The sequence below is a fragment of the Scomber japonicus genome, chromosome 6 (genome assembly GCF_027409825.1).
Source record: "Scomber japonicus isolate fScoJap1 chromosome 6, fScoJap1.pri, whole genome shotgun sequence".
NCBI classification, from domain to species: Eukaryota; Metazoa; Chordata; class Actinopteri; order Scombriformes; family Scombridae; genus Scomber; species Scomber japonicus.
Window position 1 is genome coordinate 7,736,818 of NC_070583.1, and position 15,310 is coordinate 7,752,127.

The 15,310-nt window shown below is 39.9% G+C and overlaps 1 protein-coding gene across 2 annotated transcripts in view; it reads left to right on the plus strand.

Annotated features, from left to right (window-relative positions):
* Window positions 1–6,224: 6,224 nt before the first annotated feature.
* smtnl (smoothelin, like) overlaps window positions 6,225–15,310 on the plus strand; it is a 28,348-nt gene continuing 19,262 nt past the window's right edge. For both annotated transcript variants that reach the window (XM_053321607.1, XM_053321608.1), the window contains exons 1-2: window positions 6,225–6,301; window positions 6,702–7,619. In XM_053321607.1, coding sequence (XP_053177582.1) covers window positions 6,945–7,619 — 675 coding nt within the window. In that variant the 5' untranslated portion in view covers window positions 6,225–6,301; window positions 6,702–6,944. The remainder of the gene's footprint in view (window positions 6,302–6,701; window positions 7,620–15,310) is intronic.

A 15,310-nucleotide genomic window follows, 5' to 3' on the forward strand; every position in this document is an offset into this window, starting at 1 on the left:
AAATGCTTTCAAATATAGCTGTCAAGGATGTAATTCAAAACAGGGTGTTTTTATTTAGGGGGAAACAGCTAGCCTGGCTTGATAATTAGCATGTTGTTTTTGAAGTGTAAAAACAAGTTGTAATTTTACAGGGGGTATGTGTGTTGGACGTACAATGTGTTTATTACTGAACTTTCTTTTTTTTTAACCTTTTAACACAATTAGGCTAGCTTCTACCATCTGTGTAGCTTCGTATTTAATTTGCATGAGTGTTTTTCTTATGTAAAATATCACATTTTTGCATGAAGTGTCAGCAATTTTTTGTTGTTGTTTTACATTAGCTTAGCTGATTTATTTTAATGTGTATTCTGGTCTCTCTCCCTCTCTCCCTCTCTTTCTTTTTTAATAATGTGTATGCGACCTAGTAAAGTGTCTGCCTCAGTAGTCTGTGTTTACTTGTGTGTTGTTTGCAAGTGTATCTCATGCAAAACAGTGTTGCAAAGTTGTTGACTTCATACTGTAGAGTAAGTGTTTGTTGGAATATTTTATCTTCCCAAAAGGTATGTTTGTTCAACTAGCTGCTTATACTGGAAAGCTGGAAAATGTTCAAGAATAGAAAACCTCCAAAAGCAATAACCCTGACATACAAACTACCTCAAAGAGTCTATAAAAACTCAGTGTTTCAACTTGTCAATGCATGGTTGTTTCAGCTTGTTTATTACCACGATGTTTGCTTACTCATGGTAATAAACTGAGTCATACCTCACACAGGCTAAACAGGTAGCTTATGCTTATGTACTGTAAGCAGTGATAGAGGAAATACTTGAAGTAAAAGTATAACAATATTAAATCACGCCATAACAAGTTAAAGTTTACGTCTGAAAACCACTCTCAGTGATTAAATATCACCAGCCTGCAGAAATAATTAAAAAATAAAAATTTAAGTAAAATTTCAGAAATGTATTAGTGGCTATCAGATAAATGTAGAAGTGTACAAAGAGCATTTCCTGTATTTCTTCTCCCCTCTGAAGTGCACTGGAATAGAAGAATCAAGTACAACTCCCTTAACTGAATTTGTGTTGATTATCAGTAGCAGTGTCATTTAATTTGATCTACATGCAGCATGACTCATTTTCATGTTTAGACAAAGTTGACTTTGGCAGCTTGCTCTCATACAGCTCCGCTTTCTGCATGCAATGTTTGCATCGTGTCTCTCTGTGTGTGTGCATGTGTGTGTGTGTGTGTGTGTGTGTGCGTGCGTGTGTGTGCGTGTGTGTGTGTGTGTTTTCTTTTTTAATGGGAGTGTGGACATATTTGTGTTCTTTTTAAAGTGATGGTGACGTACACTCGTCTCTGTGGCACAAACTCAGAGCCCTCTTGTTAATGTTTACAGTCTGTAACCAGCAGTGTGTGTGTGTGTGTGTGTGTGTGTGTGTGTGTGTGTGTGTGTGTGTGTATACCCTAACCCCTTTTAAGAGATATTGGGGGATAATGATGTAGGGGAAATTAGAGAGTACTAAGGTTGAATGTGGTTGAGTTTGGTATCTTCAGGTTTATGTTTATACAAACATACCTATAATTAACAACTTAATTATAAACAACATATTGCTTAATGACCGTCTATGAAAAAATATTAACTTAAATACAGCACTGAATGTTCCTTTCATGTCGCCAGCTGTAAACTGTTGCCAAAAAAAATGTGTTGGAAATATACCAGTTGGTGAGACTGAAAAGCAGAAGTAGACAAGAGTCATGTCAGTGTTTTAGAGAATATTTTCTTTATGCTAAAAGTCTGATTTGAATAAGATTTACATAAGGCATTTTCATATTTCCAGGATGTACATTTAGAATTCCAACACCCAAAACAGCCTGTTTTACGACAGTTCAGTGACAACTAAATATATACACTAACACTAATAATGAGAGTTTCACAATAAAAGTTATGACCTTTCCGTCAAATATGACCGTATCAGAGGGTATTTAGTGATGAATGCTGAATCACAAGTACATGTGCAGTACATTAATTTTCCCATGAACATAAAATGATACATTGGCTTTGTTGACATCAAACTCTACTGAATTGTGAAGTCATCATATTTCCCCGCAAAAGCCACAGTGTGAGAACTTTCATCACATCAGGATGCATCATGTATCCGTCTGGTGTCTGTCTTGTTTTGACTATTTGGACAAACTTTGTGCATCTGAAGGCAGTAATCACAGTCAGAGATGTGTTTGGACTGATTAGACTGCTGTTCTTTCGGTTTTGTTTCATTGTGACGTTGTAAATGTTTGACAACAGTGAAACATCTATTATGAGTATCACAGGCGGGTATTTTTGGGAAAGCAATAGCTCAGTCTGAAAAGCTTCACATTTTGCCAGAGACACACGTCCCAAAGTGCTCATGAGCACACTGGTACTTCATCTGGTTGTGGGATTAAACTGGTGATTTTTTTTTAAATTTCACAATCATCTCAAAGGCATCAGTGAGAAAAGAAGTGCTGTCTTCACTTCTTGCTCTTTACTTTTTGCAGATGTTTGGCTCTTGTCAACCATGATATATTTTTATGTATGAGTATGCTACATAGTGCAAACCCCCAGATGTCTTCCAGCCTGCTACGTGGCCTAATCCACACTTAATCAGTTGAGACAGACACCCCACACAGAGGAAGACGTGTGTTTGCAAATGTCTCTACAATATCAACAAAAGTCTACCAGGTTTAAGAGCAGATGAGAAGAAAACCGAACAGTGTGTGACCTCTCCTCCTAGTTCTCTTCCTAGTTATCTCAGTAATCACACTAGACGTTTACAACCTGAGCTCTGCACAGAGGGGGGTCAGTCAGAGAAGTAAAACATATTTGGTCATTATCAAAACAATGAAACAGCTCAGCTTGGACTGTGGGAGGCTTTGTAGAGAGAGAGATCTATTGTTGTGACGACAGCTGAATTTTTCATTTCATACCACGCTGATTCACGCAGGTCATTTCACATTACCTGTTGACTCACTGTTACTGGAAAACTGTGTTTCCCACGTGGTGGAGATCAGGGACTTAAAGATGTCCATCAGGAACTATCAGGGTGCACCAAGCAAAATGGGAAATAGTTTAATCTCACTATAATTAACCTTAATTCAATTTGATCATTTAGAGAGTAACATCATCATTTCATTTTAAGAACAATATAATAACTTTATTTGTATAGCACAGTTCAAAACAGTTGTTACAACTGTGCTTCACAGAGCATAGAAAGATAAGGACATTAAAGGCAAAACGTCAAACAACAATTAACAAGTAGAAAGTTATAAAATGAATAGAATGATTACTCATTCTACTGCAATTGCAAGCTATAACTCAAGGGCAGGTTTTAAGAAGACACTTGGGTTAGGGTTAGGGTTTAGGGTTTAGGGTTGGGGTTATTGTTAGGGGTGGTGCTCCTAAGTTCATCTGGCAAGGCGTTCCAGGGTCGGTGGGCCTTAACAGCAAAGAGTCTGTCACCCCTAGTTGCCAACCTTGATCTGGGAACAAGGAGGAGGTCCTTACTAGGTTCATGAGGGGTGAGAGGTTCACACATGTATTCCTGAGCAAGGCCTTTAATGTTATTAGTACAATTTTGTCAATCATATCACAGAGTGAATCATGATTTTGCTCAGTAAACACAGGTACTATAGAGAAGTTGATTTCTTGAATAAGAAAATAAAAACGGTTTAATGCTGCTAATACATTTATGACTAAAGTGGTCACTTGTATATGATGCCAGAAATAATTATAGATCACTTACTCTGCAGTTCCCCTTAGAATTAGTGGTGACCAAACCAGAGCTAAAAAGAGAGTGAATATGAAATGATTCCTTGTCTCTTTTTCAAGGATGGAAACCTTCCACATGACAGAAGTATGATACAAAGGATACATTTGCAGATGTATCTGCATTAATTTGGTTAAAGACAGGACAGCGCTCTGCTATTTTAAGAACCTCAGATGAATGATGAAGCTGACACCCGTGACCTCTGATCTCTACAGTGGTTTGTTGCCGTCTGTGTCTTGTACTGCCCCCAGCGGACTCACATAAAAACCCTGAGGGGGGGGGGGGGGAGGGGGCTGAATGTGTGTGTGTGTGTTTGTGGGTATGACTTCAGCTACTTTTGGGGACAAAAACCAGACTTAACACCAGTAGATTGGGGACAGCTTAGGAAATTGGGGACAAACGTTGGTAAAATGGACAAAGTTGTTAGGTAAGTGAAAGTGGTTAAGTTTAGGGTTGGGTTTAGGTAAGTAGCGGTTATGGTTATGGTTATGGTTAGGGTAAGTCTCCAGGAAATGAATGTAAGTTTATATAAATACCCCAGAAGTGACAGAGGTAAGACTGTGTGGGTGTGTGTGTGTGTGTGTGTGTGTGTGTGTGTGTGTGTGTGTGTGTGTGTGTGTGTGTGTGTGTATGTGTATGTGTGGGAGAGAGAGAGAGACAGACAGAAAGGTGGGGGAACAATCTTCCAGTAAATCACCTCACCGAGCCCCCTCCTCGTCTCCCAAGTCTCCCTGCTCACTGTCTCACACACACACTCTTTAACACACACATACACTGTTGACAGTAAGCAGGAGGGTGAAATGTCAAAGTATTTGCATGTGTGTGCCTAATGCGCGGACACACATACACACACTCACTCACACACACACACAATTGCTATCTGGTGTGGAATGTTTGCTCTGTTGGGGTCCAGTTACACGGGGGAGGGTGGTGGTCCTCAGCAGTCAGCTTGGCAGTCTGTCTGTCTCAACCTGCAATTAAACACATCACTACAATAGAACAGAATAGAAAAGTGGAAAAAAGTACATGCAAGGACACAGTGGGATGTATACCCACCTTAACCCCCTCTGTAGTCATTTACACTCTAGTTATGGCATACATCTGTGGGATAGATGTATTATAAGTAGTATCAAAGTTAGACGTTATATTGTACACCCCCACTAGTCACATTTTTCACTTTTGTAGGTGGCAGTCTTTATCTTAACAAAACACCATTAGAGTGGGGTTGGAAAGATTATGAGAGAAGTACAAAGGGATTGGGGAAAGATTAAGTGTGAGAAAATATATTAAGTGTGTGTGTGTTTGCTTTGTGTATTTAACTGAAACAATTAAAGGGGAGATATAGGTGATTTTCTGTTATTTATACACTATTAGGAGATTGGATATCTATATTAAACATGGTCGAAATTCCAAAATTGACGTAAGTAGCTCCCTGCAAGTCAGCTTCCAAAAGCCAGCTTCAACCTGCTCTGAAAGCTTCATATGTGACATTTTTCTTTACCTTGCCAATGAGCTGAAAGCCATAAATGGCCATCGGTTCCATAGTTGCAAAGCTTGTTTCATGCAGTGTTCGCATTTTCCATTAATGTATTTCAGATCACGTGTTCGAATGTGTTTGAGATGATGACATTTCAGGTAAAGAGGAAAAGTAGTGAAACCCTGCTACAATAGTTGGTCTCAGATTATAATTATGTGGTGTCCTGTTCAGTGTTTGACGTCTGCAAAAAAACTGTCTTTAAGCTAACTCTTATACAATACAACAAATGTTAACATTTCTAATTAATATGTTTATGGTCAGTTATAAATACATCAAATAAGCAATAATGATGCTGTATTGGTGGCTGAAACTACTAACAAGAACACTCTTATCATCAGATCAAAAATACTTCATATATTGAGGTTTTAAAAAAAGGAACAATGTCCATTAATGGTAATTGAAATGTTTTTGTTTTCTATTGTAAGTGGTGATGATACTGTATATATAGCATGTGATAATGCACCTTGTCTTATCCATTATTTTATAATATCAGAACACCTTATCATGCATTAGTATACATAAGAGATTAGGTGACGTGCATGTAATTCAACACTGCAAATACGCCTCTGAGAGTATATTTCTTTCCAAATAAAAGAATGGAAAAGAATAGGGGAGAGAGAAATAGAAGATGACACTGAGTAGGAGGAAGAGGTGCGGTAAGAATAAGAGAAGAGAAAGGGAAGGAACTCCTTCCAAAAGTTTACACAGTGCAAGGATAAAAGCTACCCAGCCTGCCTCCCTCTCTCCCCTCCCCTCGCATTTACTACTCTTTCCATGTTGTTTCTTCACTCCACCACCGCAACCACCACCACCACCCTCCTCCTCCTTGATCCCTCCCTTTCTCCTCCCTCCTCCGGGCTAAAAGAGAGGAGTGATCAACCTGAGAGTTTAAACAAACCAGAGAGCCGGCAGGGCACACTCACACTGATACAGCTGTTCAGGGCTGAGGAAGCTCTACTGGAGTGTAGCGGAGAGTGAAGCTGAGGTAGGTTTGTTGCAGCTGTGACTGAAGATTACCTCACTGCTGTGTTTTATGGGAGTTATGAAACATAGCTGGCTCAAAAGATATTTATGCTTTCTTTCTCTCACTGTGACTCCTTAAAACTCTGATCAAGTCAGTGCAGTAACTTTGGTTTGTTGTACCTGAAATGTTGTGTTTCAGTCAAGCTTGTGATGTCTTAGGTGTTTGCTGTAGATTCTGAATGAATGCAGATAATACAAACCTTGATTTGATTGTCACCATCTGGGATATTGTCCAATGTTTGTTTGTATGAGACATCACTTGTGAGTTCAACGAGTGTCTAAAGAGTCTCTAAAGAGTCTCTGAAGAGTTTCACAGCTGTTAATAAGTCAAAGGTCAAGTCTTTTTCCTTTTGTCTGACCAGTGTGCTTACTAAAGGAGAAGCAGCCCAGGACATATCAGGACAGAGCTGAAGGAGTGGGGATAACATAGACCAGACCTTTGCCCTCCTGCAAACTTTCACCTTCCAACTCTTGTCCATCAGTCCCCTCCCCTCCAGCCAAGCCCTCAGACTAAAGCTACACATTCTCCACTGACCAGAGTATCTGACTTGCAGACGTCAGCTTAACAGACTGAAAAGTTGTCAGCAGTGGCAGCAGCTTCACTGATGGAAGCCCCAACCCTGGCTGAGATGGGAGACTTGTGTCACCCTCGGTCTTCCTCTCCGGAGGGGGAGACGGTGTGTGCAGCTCTAGCACGTTATGAGAATACTCTCCGGGATGCCATCAGGGAGATCCATGTGGATGTCAGCGTTTTTAAGCAGGGCATGGAGCGTCGTCTGGAGGAGGAGGTCAACCTTAGCAGGCCTCTCGGGCGAGCTGTGGCTCAGCTCCAGCAGGAGAACCGGCAGCTCAGGAGTCAGCTGGAGGCTCTTACCCGACAGGTGGAGCTCCTCACTGGGATGTCATGTGACCGTAACACCTTGTTGAACAACAGCCACAACCACAGTCAAAACAACAAAAATCACCTTAATGACATTCAGGAGAACCACCATGAGATAAAGGAGGTGATCTACGGGAAGGGTCAGGCTCACACTCAGAGTCAGGCTCTTCTCCACCTCCAGCCCTGCACCCTGGGGAGCCAGCCCCAGACCTACAGTGGCCTCAGCAGTCAGTCCAGTCCTGCATCCCCCCCTGCCACTTTTTCATGCTCCCCCAGCTCCAGCAGTCCTCCTGTTGGCTCAAGAGTTTCCTCCATGGTGACAGGCCCTGTGTCCAGCAGCAGCCCATCCACCACCCGCTTCTCCAGCCGAGCCACCTTTGCTGTGTCCAGCAAGACCAATGTGAGTACAGCATGTTTGTAGAACAGAGATGGTGGATACTTTCATACAGAATCCTTTACAAGTTAAGCTCCCAAACTGTTTTTATCTGTTTTTACCAATATCCTTGAGCTATATTCCTAAGAACAGGTTATTCATCTATATTGATAATGTAAAAGTGAATATTGTTACGATAATTTGTTCATACAGTTTAACTTTGGCAAGGCTGATCACATTTGCATACAAACTGCTACCACTTGGAGTGGAACAGATGGACATTTCAATCATTTATCCATTATTTATTTACTATTTTAAGCAATTTTCCATTGTTACTGATTTAGTTATTTTAACCATTTATACTACAATGATTTCAGCTAACAATTTCTATCCATTAAGTTTTGCTTTATCACAATCATTCCTATACATTTAGCTAACTATTTCAACCATTTATCCATCACATGTGCCTAACTGTTCGAGTACTTTATTCATTTAATTTAGCTAGGCAAACAATCAACAATTAATCCATTACTTTTAGCTAACTGTTTAGCTTTCTCAGCTTGCTTGCTACCATGAATAGTTTTCATGCACTCTCAAAAGCAACACACAGTGCTCATGTTCTGCTGACCCAATACATTTTGAAAACCAATTTCTGTTTTCTTACAAAGTACAGATACTGTACAGTTTTTTGATGTATTTCCTGGTAACTTCAGAAGTACCCCACATGCGTACAAGTGGACTTGGTTGGGAATCATTGCTTAACATTTCAAGGACTTCCTCAATAGATTTCAATTCTCTCGGGTATCTCATTCAAGAAAAGGTATAGTTTGTATCCTCCGGAGCTGCGGTTTGTGGTATTTGTACTGATTCACCACTTAACTCTGTCGTTCCAGATACTTTGTAACATGGATGGAAGTTTAAATATATAAGACCAGATGAGGTAATCCAGTAATTGAAATGCAGTTTTCTAGGTTGGGAATGTGAGTTTGACTGAAGCTGTGTTGAGTTGTGGCTGTGTGGATGTGTCACCACGGTTGCACAATAGGCCTCCACTGGGATGCTTAAGGATTTATGAAGTACAGTAACATGAGTTGAGCAGCAGCAGACTCCTGGGAGGTGAGGTTAGTGTGGTCGTGTGGTTTCTCAGACCTGAGTCAAATATGTGAAATTAGCATTGTGAAATGAAGGCCTTGCTTAGTCACTCGCTGTGAAAAAAAAGTGACTCCACTTTTCAAGGTTTTTATGCTTTAGCTTTACCTGATGGATTATGTGGTTCTGGTTTGAGAAAATTCCAGACCCTGATGTTGTGAAACTGGTTCTAAAAGCCACACAATAAATTTAGAACAGTGATTTTAGCTGGACCAACCATGGACATTGGCTGTTGCTCTTTCAAAATAGAATACAAAATGAACAGTTTCAATTACCCTGTGTGCAGTCTTGAAATAAGTTTTGAAAATACACACATTTATGGACTGAACAGTATCCCCACATGGAGATATATAAAGTTACACAGCTGATGGACTGTTAGCCTAGCATACTAATTCTGCGAGATGAAAGTATGGATGAAAGTGCTTATAGACATCCACAGATAAAAACTGAAGTTTTCTTTCAAATCAAACATGCCAGTGGAAAGTATTGTTTTTGCAACTGCATTTATACCCTTATATTTGGCTCAAACGTTTAACCATGTCATGTGATATGTTATTTCAGTACACTTTAATAACAAATATTAGTGGAACCACTACAGAAAATTGCAGATGAACATTTATTATCTAGGAATTCACATTATAGAAAAAACCACTGACTATCTGTAACAGATTGGCCACAGTTTCACACACTGACCATGTACACTTCAACCATACACAAGGTTTTGACCTAGTTTTGTTTTCCTAATTTCCTAGAAGGCTGATTTGTCTACACTCGAGGTGTGACTCAATCATTTGACGGTATGAGGAACATAACTGGTTTCTGTTTATGTCCAGGCTATGATGCATCATGGGTTATCACTGCATGAGTCATGACCAAACTGCCTGTGTCAAGAGTTTTAGTGCTCCGTGGTTTCTGAATCATTGGAATAATGTTTTACTGTCACCCTGGGACGCTGTTCACAGAAGCATGTCTAAAGTCTCAGAATTGTCCCTTTCCACATCATTGCATAGTTGAATTGGTTTCCTCTTTTGGCTTTTCTTTTGTCGGCTGAGGCCAGAAACAGAATCTCCTGGATGTAATCCATACCACTGTTGTTGCATCACTTAACCAGTTGATGATGAGCGTGCAGTTTTCCTGGCATTTTCCTGACCATAAATTCATGTTTGTTTCAGTGCAGGGAGGAAAATCTGTCCAATCTGCCTAAATATTTAGATACATAAGAGAGCAGACATCAGCTGGAGACAATCAAGATTTTCTTTTCTCTTTTGTCTTCCCATTCTCAGGTGATCGATGACTGGTCCCTGCTATGTCTGTGATAACTTGCAGTTTGGCGTAATAATCTCCACAATTTTCCTGCAGGGAATTATTCAAATTATTTTTCCTTCATTTTTATGTTCCAGACAGTAATATTTTAACCAAATATGGAAAAATATACAGCTGCTGTCTAACCCTCACCCTATCATCATGCACAAACCCGTCAAGCTCACAAAAAGGCATATGGTAAGGTGTGCACAGGGTGAGGAACCAGCCTCTACCTCCTCTACTGGTCCGATCTGTTTGTTCCACACTCAGCTTTCATAAACCAGCTATATATCCTGTACCATAAATCACCATAGTCGGGTAGTCCACATCCACAACACCTCAGCGGGATAGGTGCTAGATAGAAAAATCTATTAATTTGCAATACAAGGAGTGACTGTATATCCAATCCCTGAAAGAAAAAGCTCAGTTTAACATTATTGGTAATGTTTCGACCACCTACATTATCTCCTCAGGCAAATACTTTGATTTACTGTAGAGGTGCTCCTTCAATTGCAGTTTATCTTATAACCCCATCGTGTATCAATCAACAGTAGATGATAACAGCATGTTATTTTGTGTATTTATTACCAAACGTAGAGTTGTGATTAAATCTTCTGTGACAAAAGGGAGTCCAGTTGTAGTCAGAGAATGTTATTTACTTCCAGGATACTCCCTCTCGCAGTGGAAAGTATGATATTTATCATGTATGAGGCCAGTTTTGTCATTCTCTTTTTATTTGGAGCAAAGTCGGCCCTCGGTGAAGCTCTGCATTTTGTCTTGGCTGTAAACTCACAGCAGACGCACATCCTTTATGCATACAGAGTCTGTTTTTGATGGTCTGCTACACGCAGGAGGTGGCCAGATCAACATTTTTACGACATTGCATGCAACATGTCCCAGTTTGATAAACATTTTCGCAAATGATACAGATTGCACCTACAGAAGACAGTGCATTTTAACTTTGCTCAGGTTTTCAATGTTATGTGTCTGAATTTACTTAGATGTCGGAAAAATCACATGTTTTCTGTACACATTATGCAAATAGCTGGTACTCATATATCTGCAATTACCAAAGTATTTGGTGGATACAACAGAGGAATGTTATCTGCTGTGAAATCATGTGGTCAGAGCTAAACAACACAAGGGCACCTTTGTTTCGTTGTGTCTCTGCTGTGGGAGATCCCCTGCTGTCAGCCAATCACACAACTGCAGGGGCACACAGATGAGATCAAACAAGATTCAGAAAGTGCGCAAAAAGTTCACTGTGTGTGTGTATGCTGCTCTCATGATAGTAATCAGCTTCATGGGATTTTCTTTTTTTTCTTGTCCACGTAGTCAAATCTTGATGCATCGCTGTTACTGTAGAATCCTGATTGTAGCTCGCTCCTCCTGCCACATCCTCACCTGTCTGTCAGAGAGAGAGGTGGAAGATTCAGTGCATAAAGTTCAGTTGGCTGTTCAAACAGGTTTGATACCTGACAGTTACACACACACACACACACACACACTGCAGGCAATTTTAACAGCTTGAATCCAAGCTGAAGCTCTCCGTGCCAAAGAGATGTGTATAGGCGTGTCTGACTCCCAGCCTGCTCTCCAGCTGTTACTGTGCACCTTCACCGTGACCTGCCAAATTGTCACAAGAGGACACACACCTGCACACTCACACACACACTCGCATCGAAAACACACCTGCGGCATGTCAACACGATCCCGTGCATATCAAAAACACACCGTTCTGTATGAATTATGAATCCTTTTTTTTTTACTGAGTGTTCTCTCTCTGTCCAAATAAGCAAAGCATTTTTTCTCATCAAGCAATAAGTCAAATGAAAAATGTGTTGCTTTCTCATGGCATTTTTCAGGTTAAATAAACTGTAGGTATAGGCATACTTTTTAAAAGAGATTTATTCCTCTCAGTCAGTATTTATTGACAAAAAATCCAGATGTTGATCAATGTTTTCCAATATTTGTGAAGTTTTGTCATAATTTGCCACCTCTGTTCCACTTTTCTGATTCAGTACATTGGAATTCGTATAAAAATACTTGAATGGATACCCAGCTGTGTGTGTGTGTGTGTGTGTGTGTGTGTGTGTGTGTGTGTGTGTGTGTGTGTGTGTGTGTGTGTGTGTGTGTGTGTGTGTGTGTGTGTGTGTGTGTGTGTGTGTGTGTGTGTTTCCATCTGGGAAAGGAAGGTTTTTTACATTTATAAAGAGGCAGCTGTGTAGCCCTTTTCTATCCTCTAATGGTTCTGAGCAACAGGAATTAGGCAAGATTAGGATTAGGACAAAGACCTAAGCCTGCCCAACAATGTCTCCTCTTCCTCCTCTGCTTCCCATCACTCTCTCTCTCACACACACACACATACACACACACACACACACACACACACACACACACACACACACACACACAGACAGTCTGCAGACAACACCGCTGTTGCCAATTACAGGGCCAAAGCTGCACTCTCAATGGGCCATTGTGTAGGTTCTTGTGCTTCATTGGAAGTACATTGAGTGTGGAGGGATTACAAAATCGACCCTCATCTGAATCATTCTTTCATTTCTTTCTCTTCCCTGTTTCCCACCTGTCCTTATCTCACCTCAGCAAGTTTTCTAGTTTTTCAGCTTTTCATTTGTATCTATCATACATTCTTAAAGTTTATTATTTTTATGCAATAAATCTTACACACTGAGGATGAAAGTTCATTTATATTAGTAGTTTTGCAAAACTACTGGTCCCTGCTTTTCCCCCTGAGATTTCAACCACATCTTATGGTCTTTATTAGTGAAGAGAGTTTGCTCTGTTGTCATCAAGTGATGGAACTATGGTCACATGATAGCAGGTGGTTGTATATGTAGGGGAGATTGGTCCTGATCAGCAGGTGAAAGCTCTGGAAAAATTAATAAAGTGGATTTTAAGATTTTATTTTATTTTTTATTTTTTATTGTTTTTAATAATCAGGTTGGAACTATAACTGAGGTGACATTTAGAATATAGTGGGACACTAAGGCCCACTATATTCATATTGTGACAAATTCACAGAAAATGTGAATCATTGCGGCTTGATGATGCTGATTGACCTGTGGTGCCCCCGACCCAATCACGTCCTCATCTGTCTCCTTCCACCAATCAGATAACAAACACATATCGAAAGATGAGATCACAAGACAACATACTTTAAAGCCTCTGCAAGTTTCCACGAATAAGAGTGAGCCCAAACAGACAGGGGCCCGACTCACATGAGTATGTACACAATGATTGTTGAGGACAGTGTGTATACAGCTGCGGAGGAGATGGAACCCTGCTGTGCTCTTATACATCCACAGATGTTAGTAAGCTTTAATATTTGTATTGAATAAAGCATTTGAATCCATCTCTTTTAAAGCTAAACCTATGTAGGTTTAACTTGTGTAATCTTTCTCTAAGCTGTATTCATAATAAGTTAAAGGCACCCACAATGAACTCAATACACTAAGCTAGGTCTGATATGATCACAGTAGCTTCTGATGGCTAGATTTAGACTTTAGATTGATTATGTTGTATAATGGACATTACAAAGTTAAGTCACTTTTTTGGCACTTTTCTACTTGTGGTACTGTTTCAGTGTTGACCATTACCATTTAAACAGTACTTTCTCAGTCAACAGATATTGACAGTATTGATCAATTAGATTGATGGCACTGAATGGATGAAATCCAATTTTTCATAGAAGGACTGCATCTGATACATTGGATACTTAATTATAATTTATTATCACTCTCATATTTCTTTATTCTTTCTGGCTCAGATTTTCTCTCTCTCTTAATAATTACCTTCAAATACCTTCCCAAACCACACCTGTATTACTCAATACTCAATACTGCAGAGCACTAGATACAGTGTATTTCCCTAGCACCTTGTGTGTGAAGGTATGTGTGTGTGAATGTGTGTTGTGGGAATAGATAGACACATATATCAGCAGAGCTCCATTAGGAGATGAACAGATCAGATTGGCAACGTCAGGTCAAAGGGTTATCTACTGCTGTCTGTTAACACACAGCCTGGGTGTGTTTGATTTATGGCTCAATGCAGCACTTGCATCATATGTTACGTAAGAGCAGATTACTTGAGAAATAATTGGTTTATAATGGAGCTGTTCTGAAGCCCAGAGTTGCTGCTTAATGTCAGTGCCATCTTTTCAGTTTGGAGTCAGGACTTTCCAACTAAGAGTTTCTTTTCACACTCTGGAAACACACTGGACTTGGAAGCTAATGCTGACTAAAATCTGGAACACCTAGCAGTGCAAACTTTAACTCACTAACAGGGTAGGTATGGTTATCAATATCAAGCATTGAAACAATAGTCCCACTCAGTGAAAGTCCTGGAGACGGGGAGTAAACTGTCAACTGTATCAACGCTATAATAATTCTTTATATCTTACTAATATAGCAATAATTTCCAAATGACCACCAGCACACTTATCAGAGACCAGAATGGCTCATTAAAAAATTTGTTGACTTAGTATTTCATGAGAGAGATTCATGCTTTTTGAATGGGAGTCTATTGGAGCAAGGGATTTTTTGGAGCCAGCATCTAGTGGCCACCAGTGGTTCTGTGCTTAAAGGGACTTTTTTCCAATGGCCTCAATTTCAAGCTGTGGTTTTGATTTGAAACCACTTGCTTGAGATTGAAACGCTTAGATTGGGGCCATTGTGGTGGTGTTTCGTCTATGGCACAATCTGTACAGACTTTGCTTTAATTACATGTAGCCACTTAACATCAATAAACCACACACACATTCTGAGGTGTATCTGCTGTTAACAGTGTGGTACAAACTCAGCAAAAGTTGTAGCTGGTGGTGGCAGACAGTGGAAGGAATGAAAGGCAAATCATTCTTGCAGGGGGCAACAGGATTTATGGCAAATGTAGTTTTAATTCTGAGAAACATCTGTAGCTACTCACAATACAACTGCTGTGAGACAGAAGGTACCCATTGTCTCCACCTTTGTCTAATTTCAAAGCTATTATACCAAGCTAATAAAATGAGTTAGACAGTAATGATACACTGATGTTCAAAATCGGGACTGAACATTTAAGATGCAATTTGCTCTGATCTCATTCTACCTTCAGTAGAATATGTACCAGCTAATAATGAGAATGATGAAATATGTGTGTGTCTGTGTGTGCATTAGTACAAATTCCATCAGGCTACACTCCAATTGAAGCTCAGTCTCCATCCATTAGCTCCATCTCCTACTAATGTTACACAACTCAAACCTCGATCC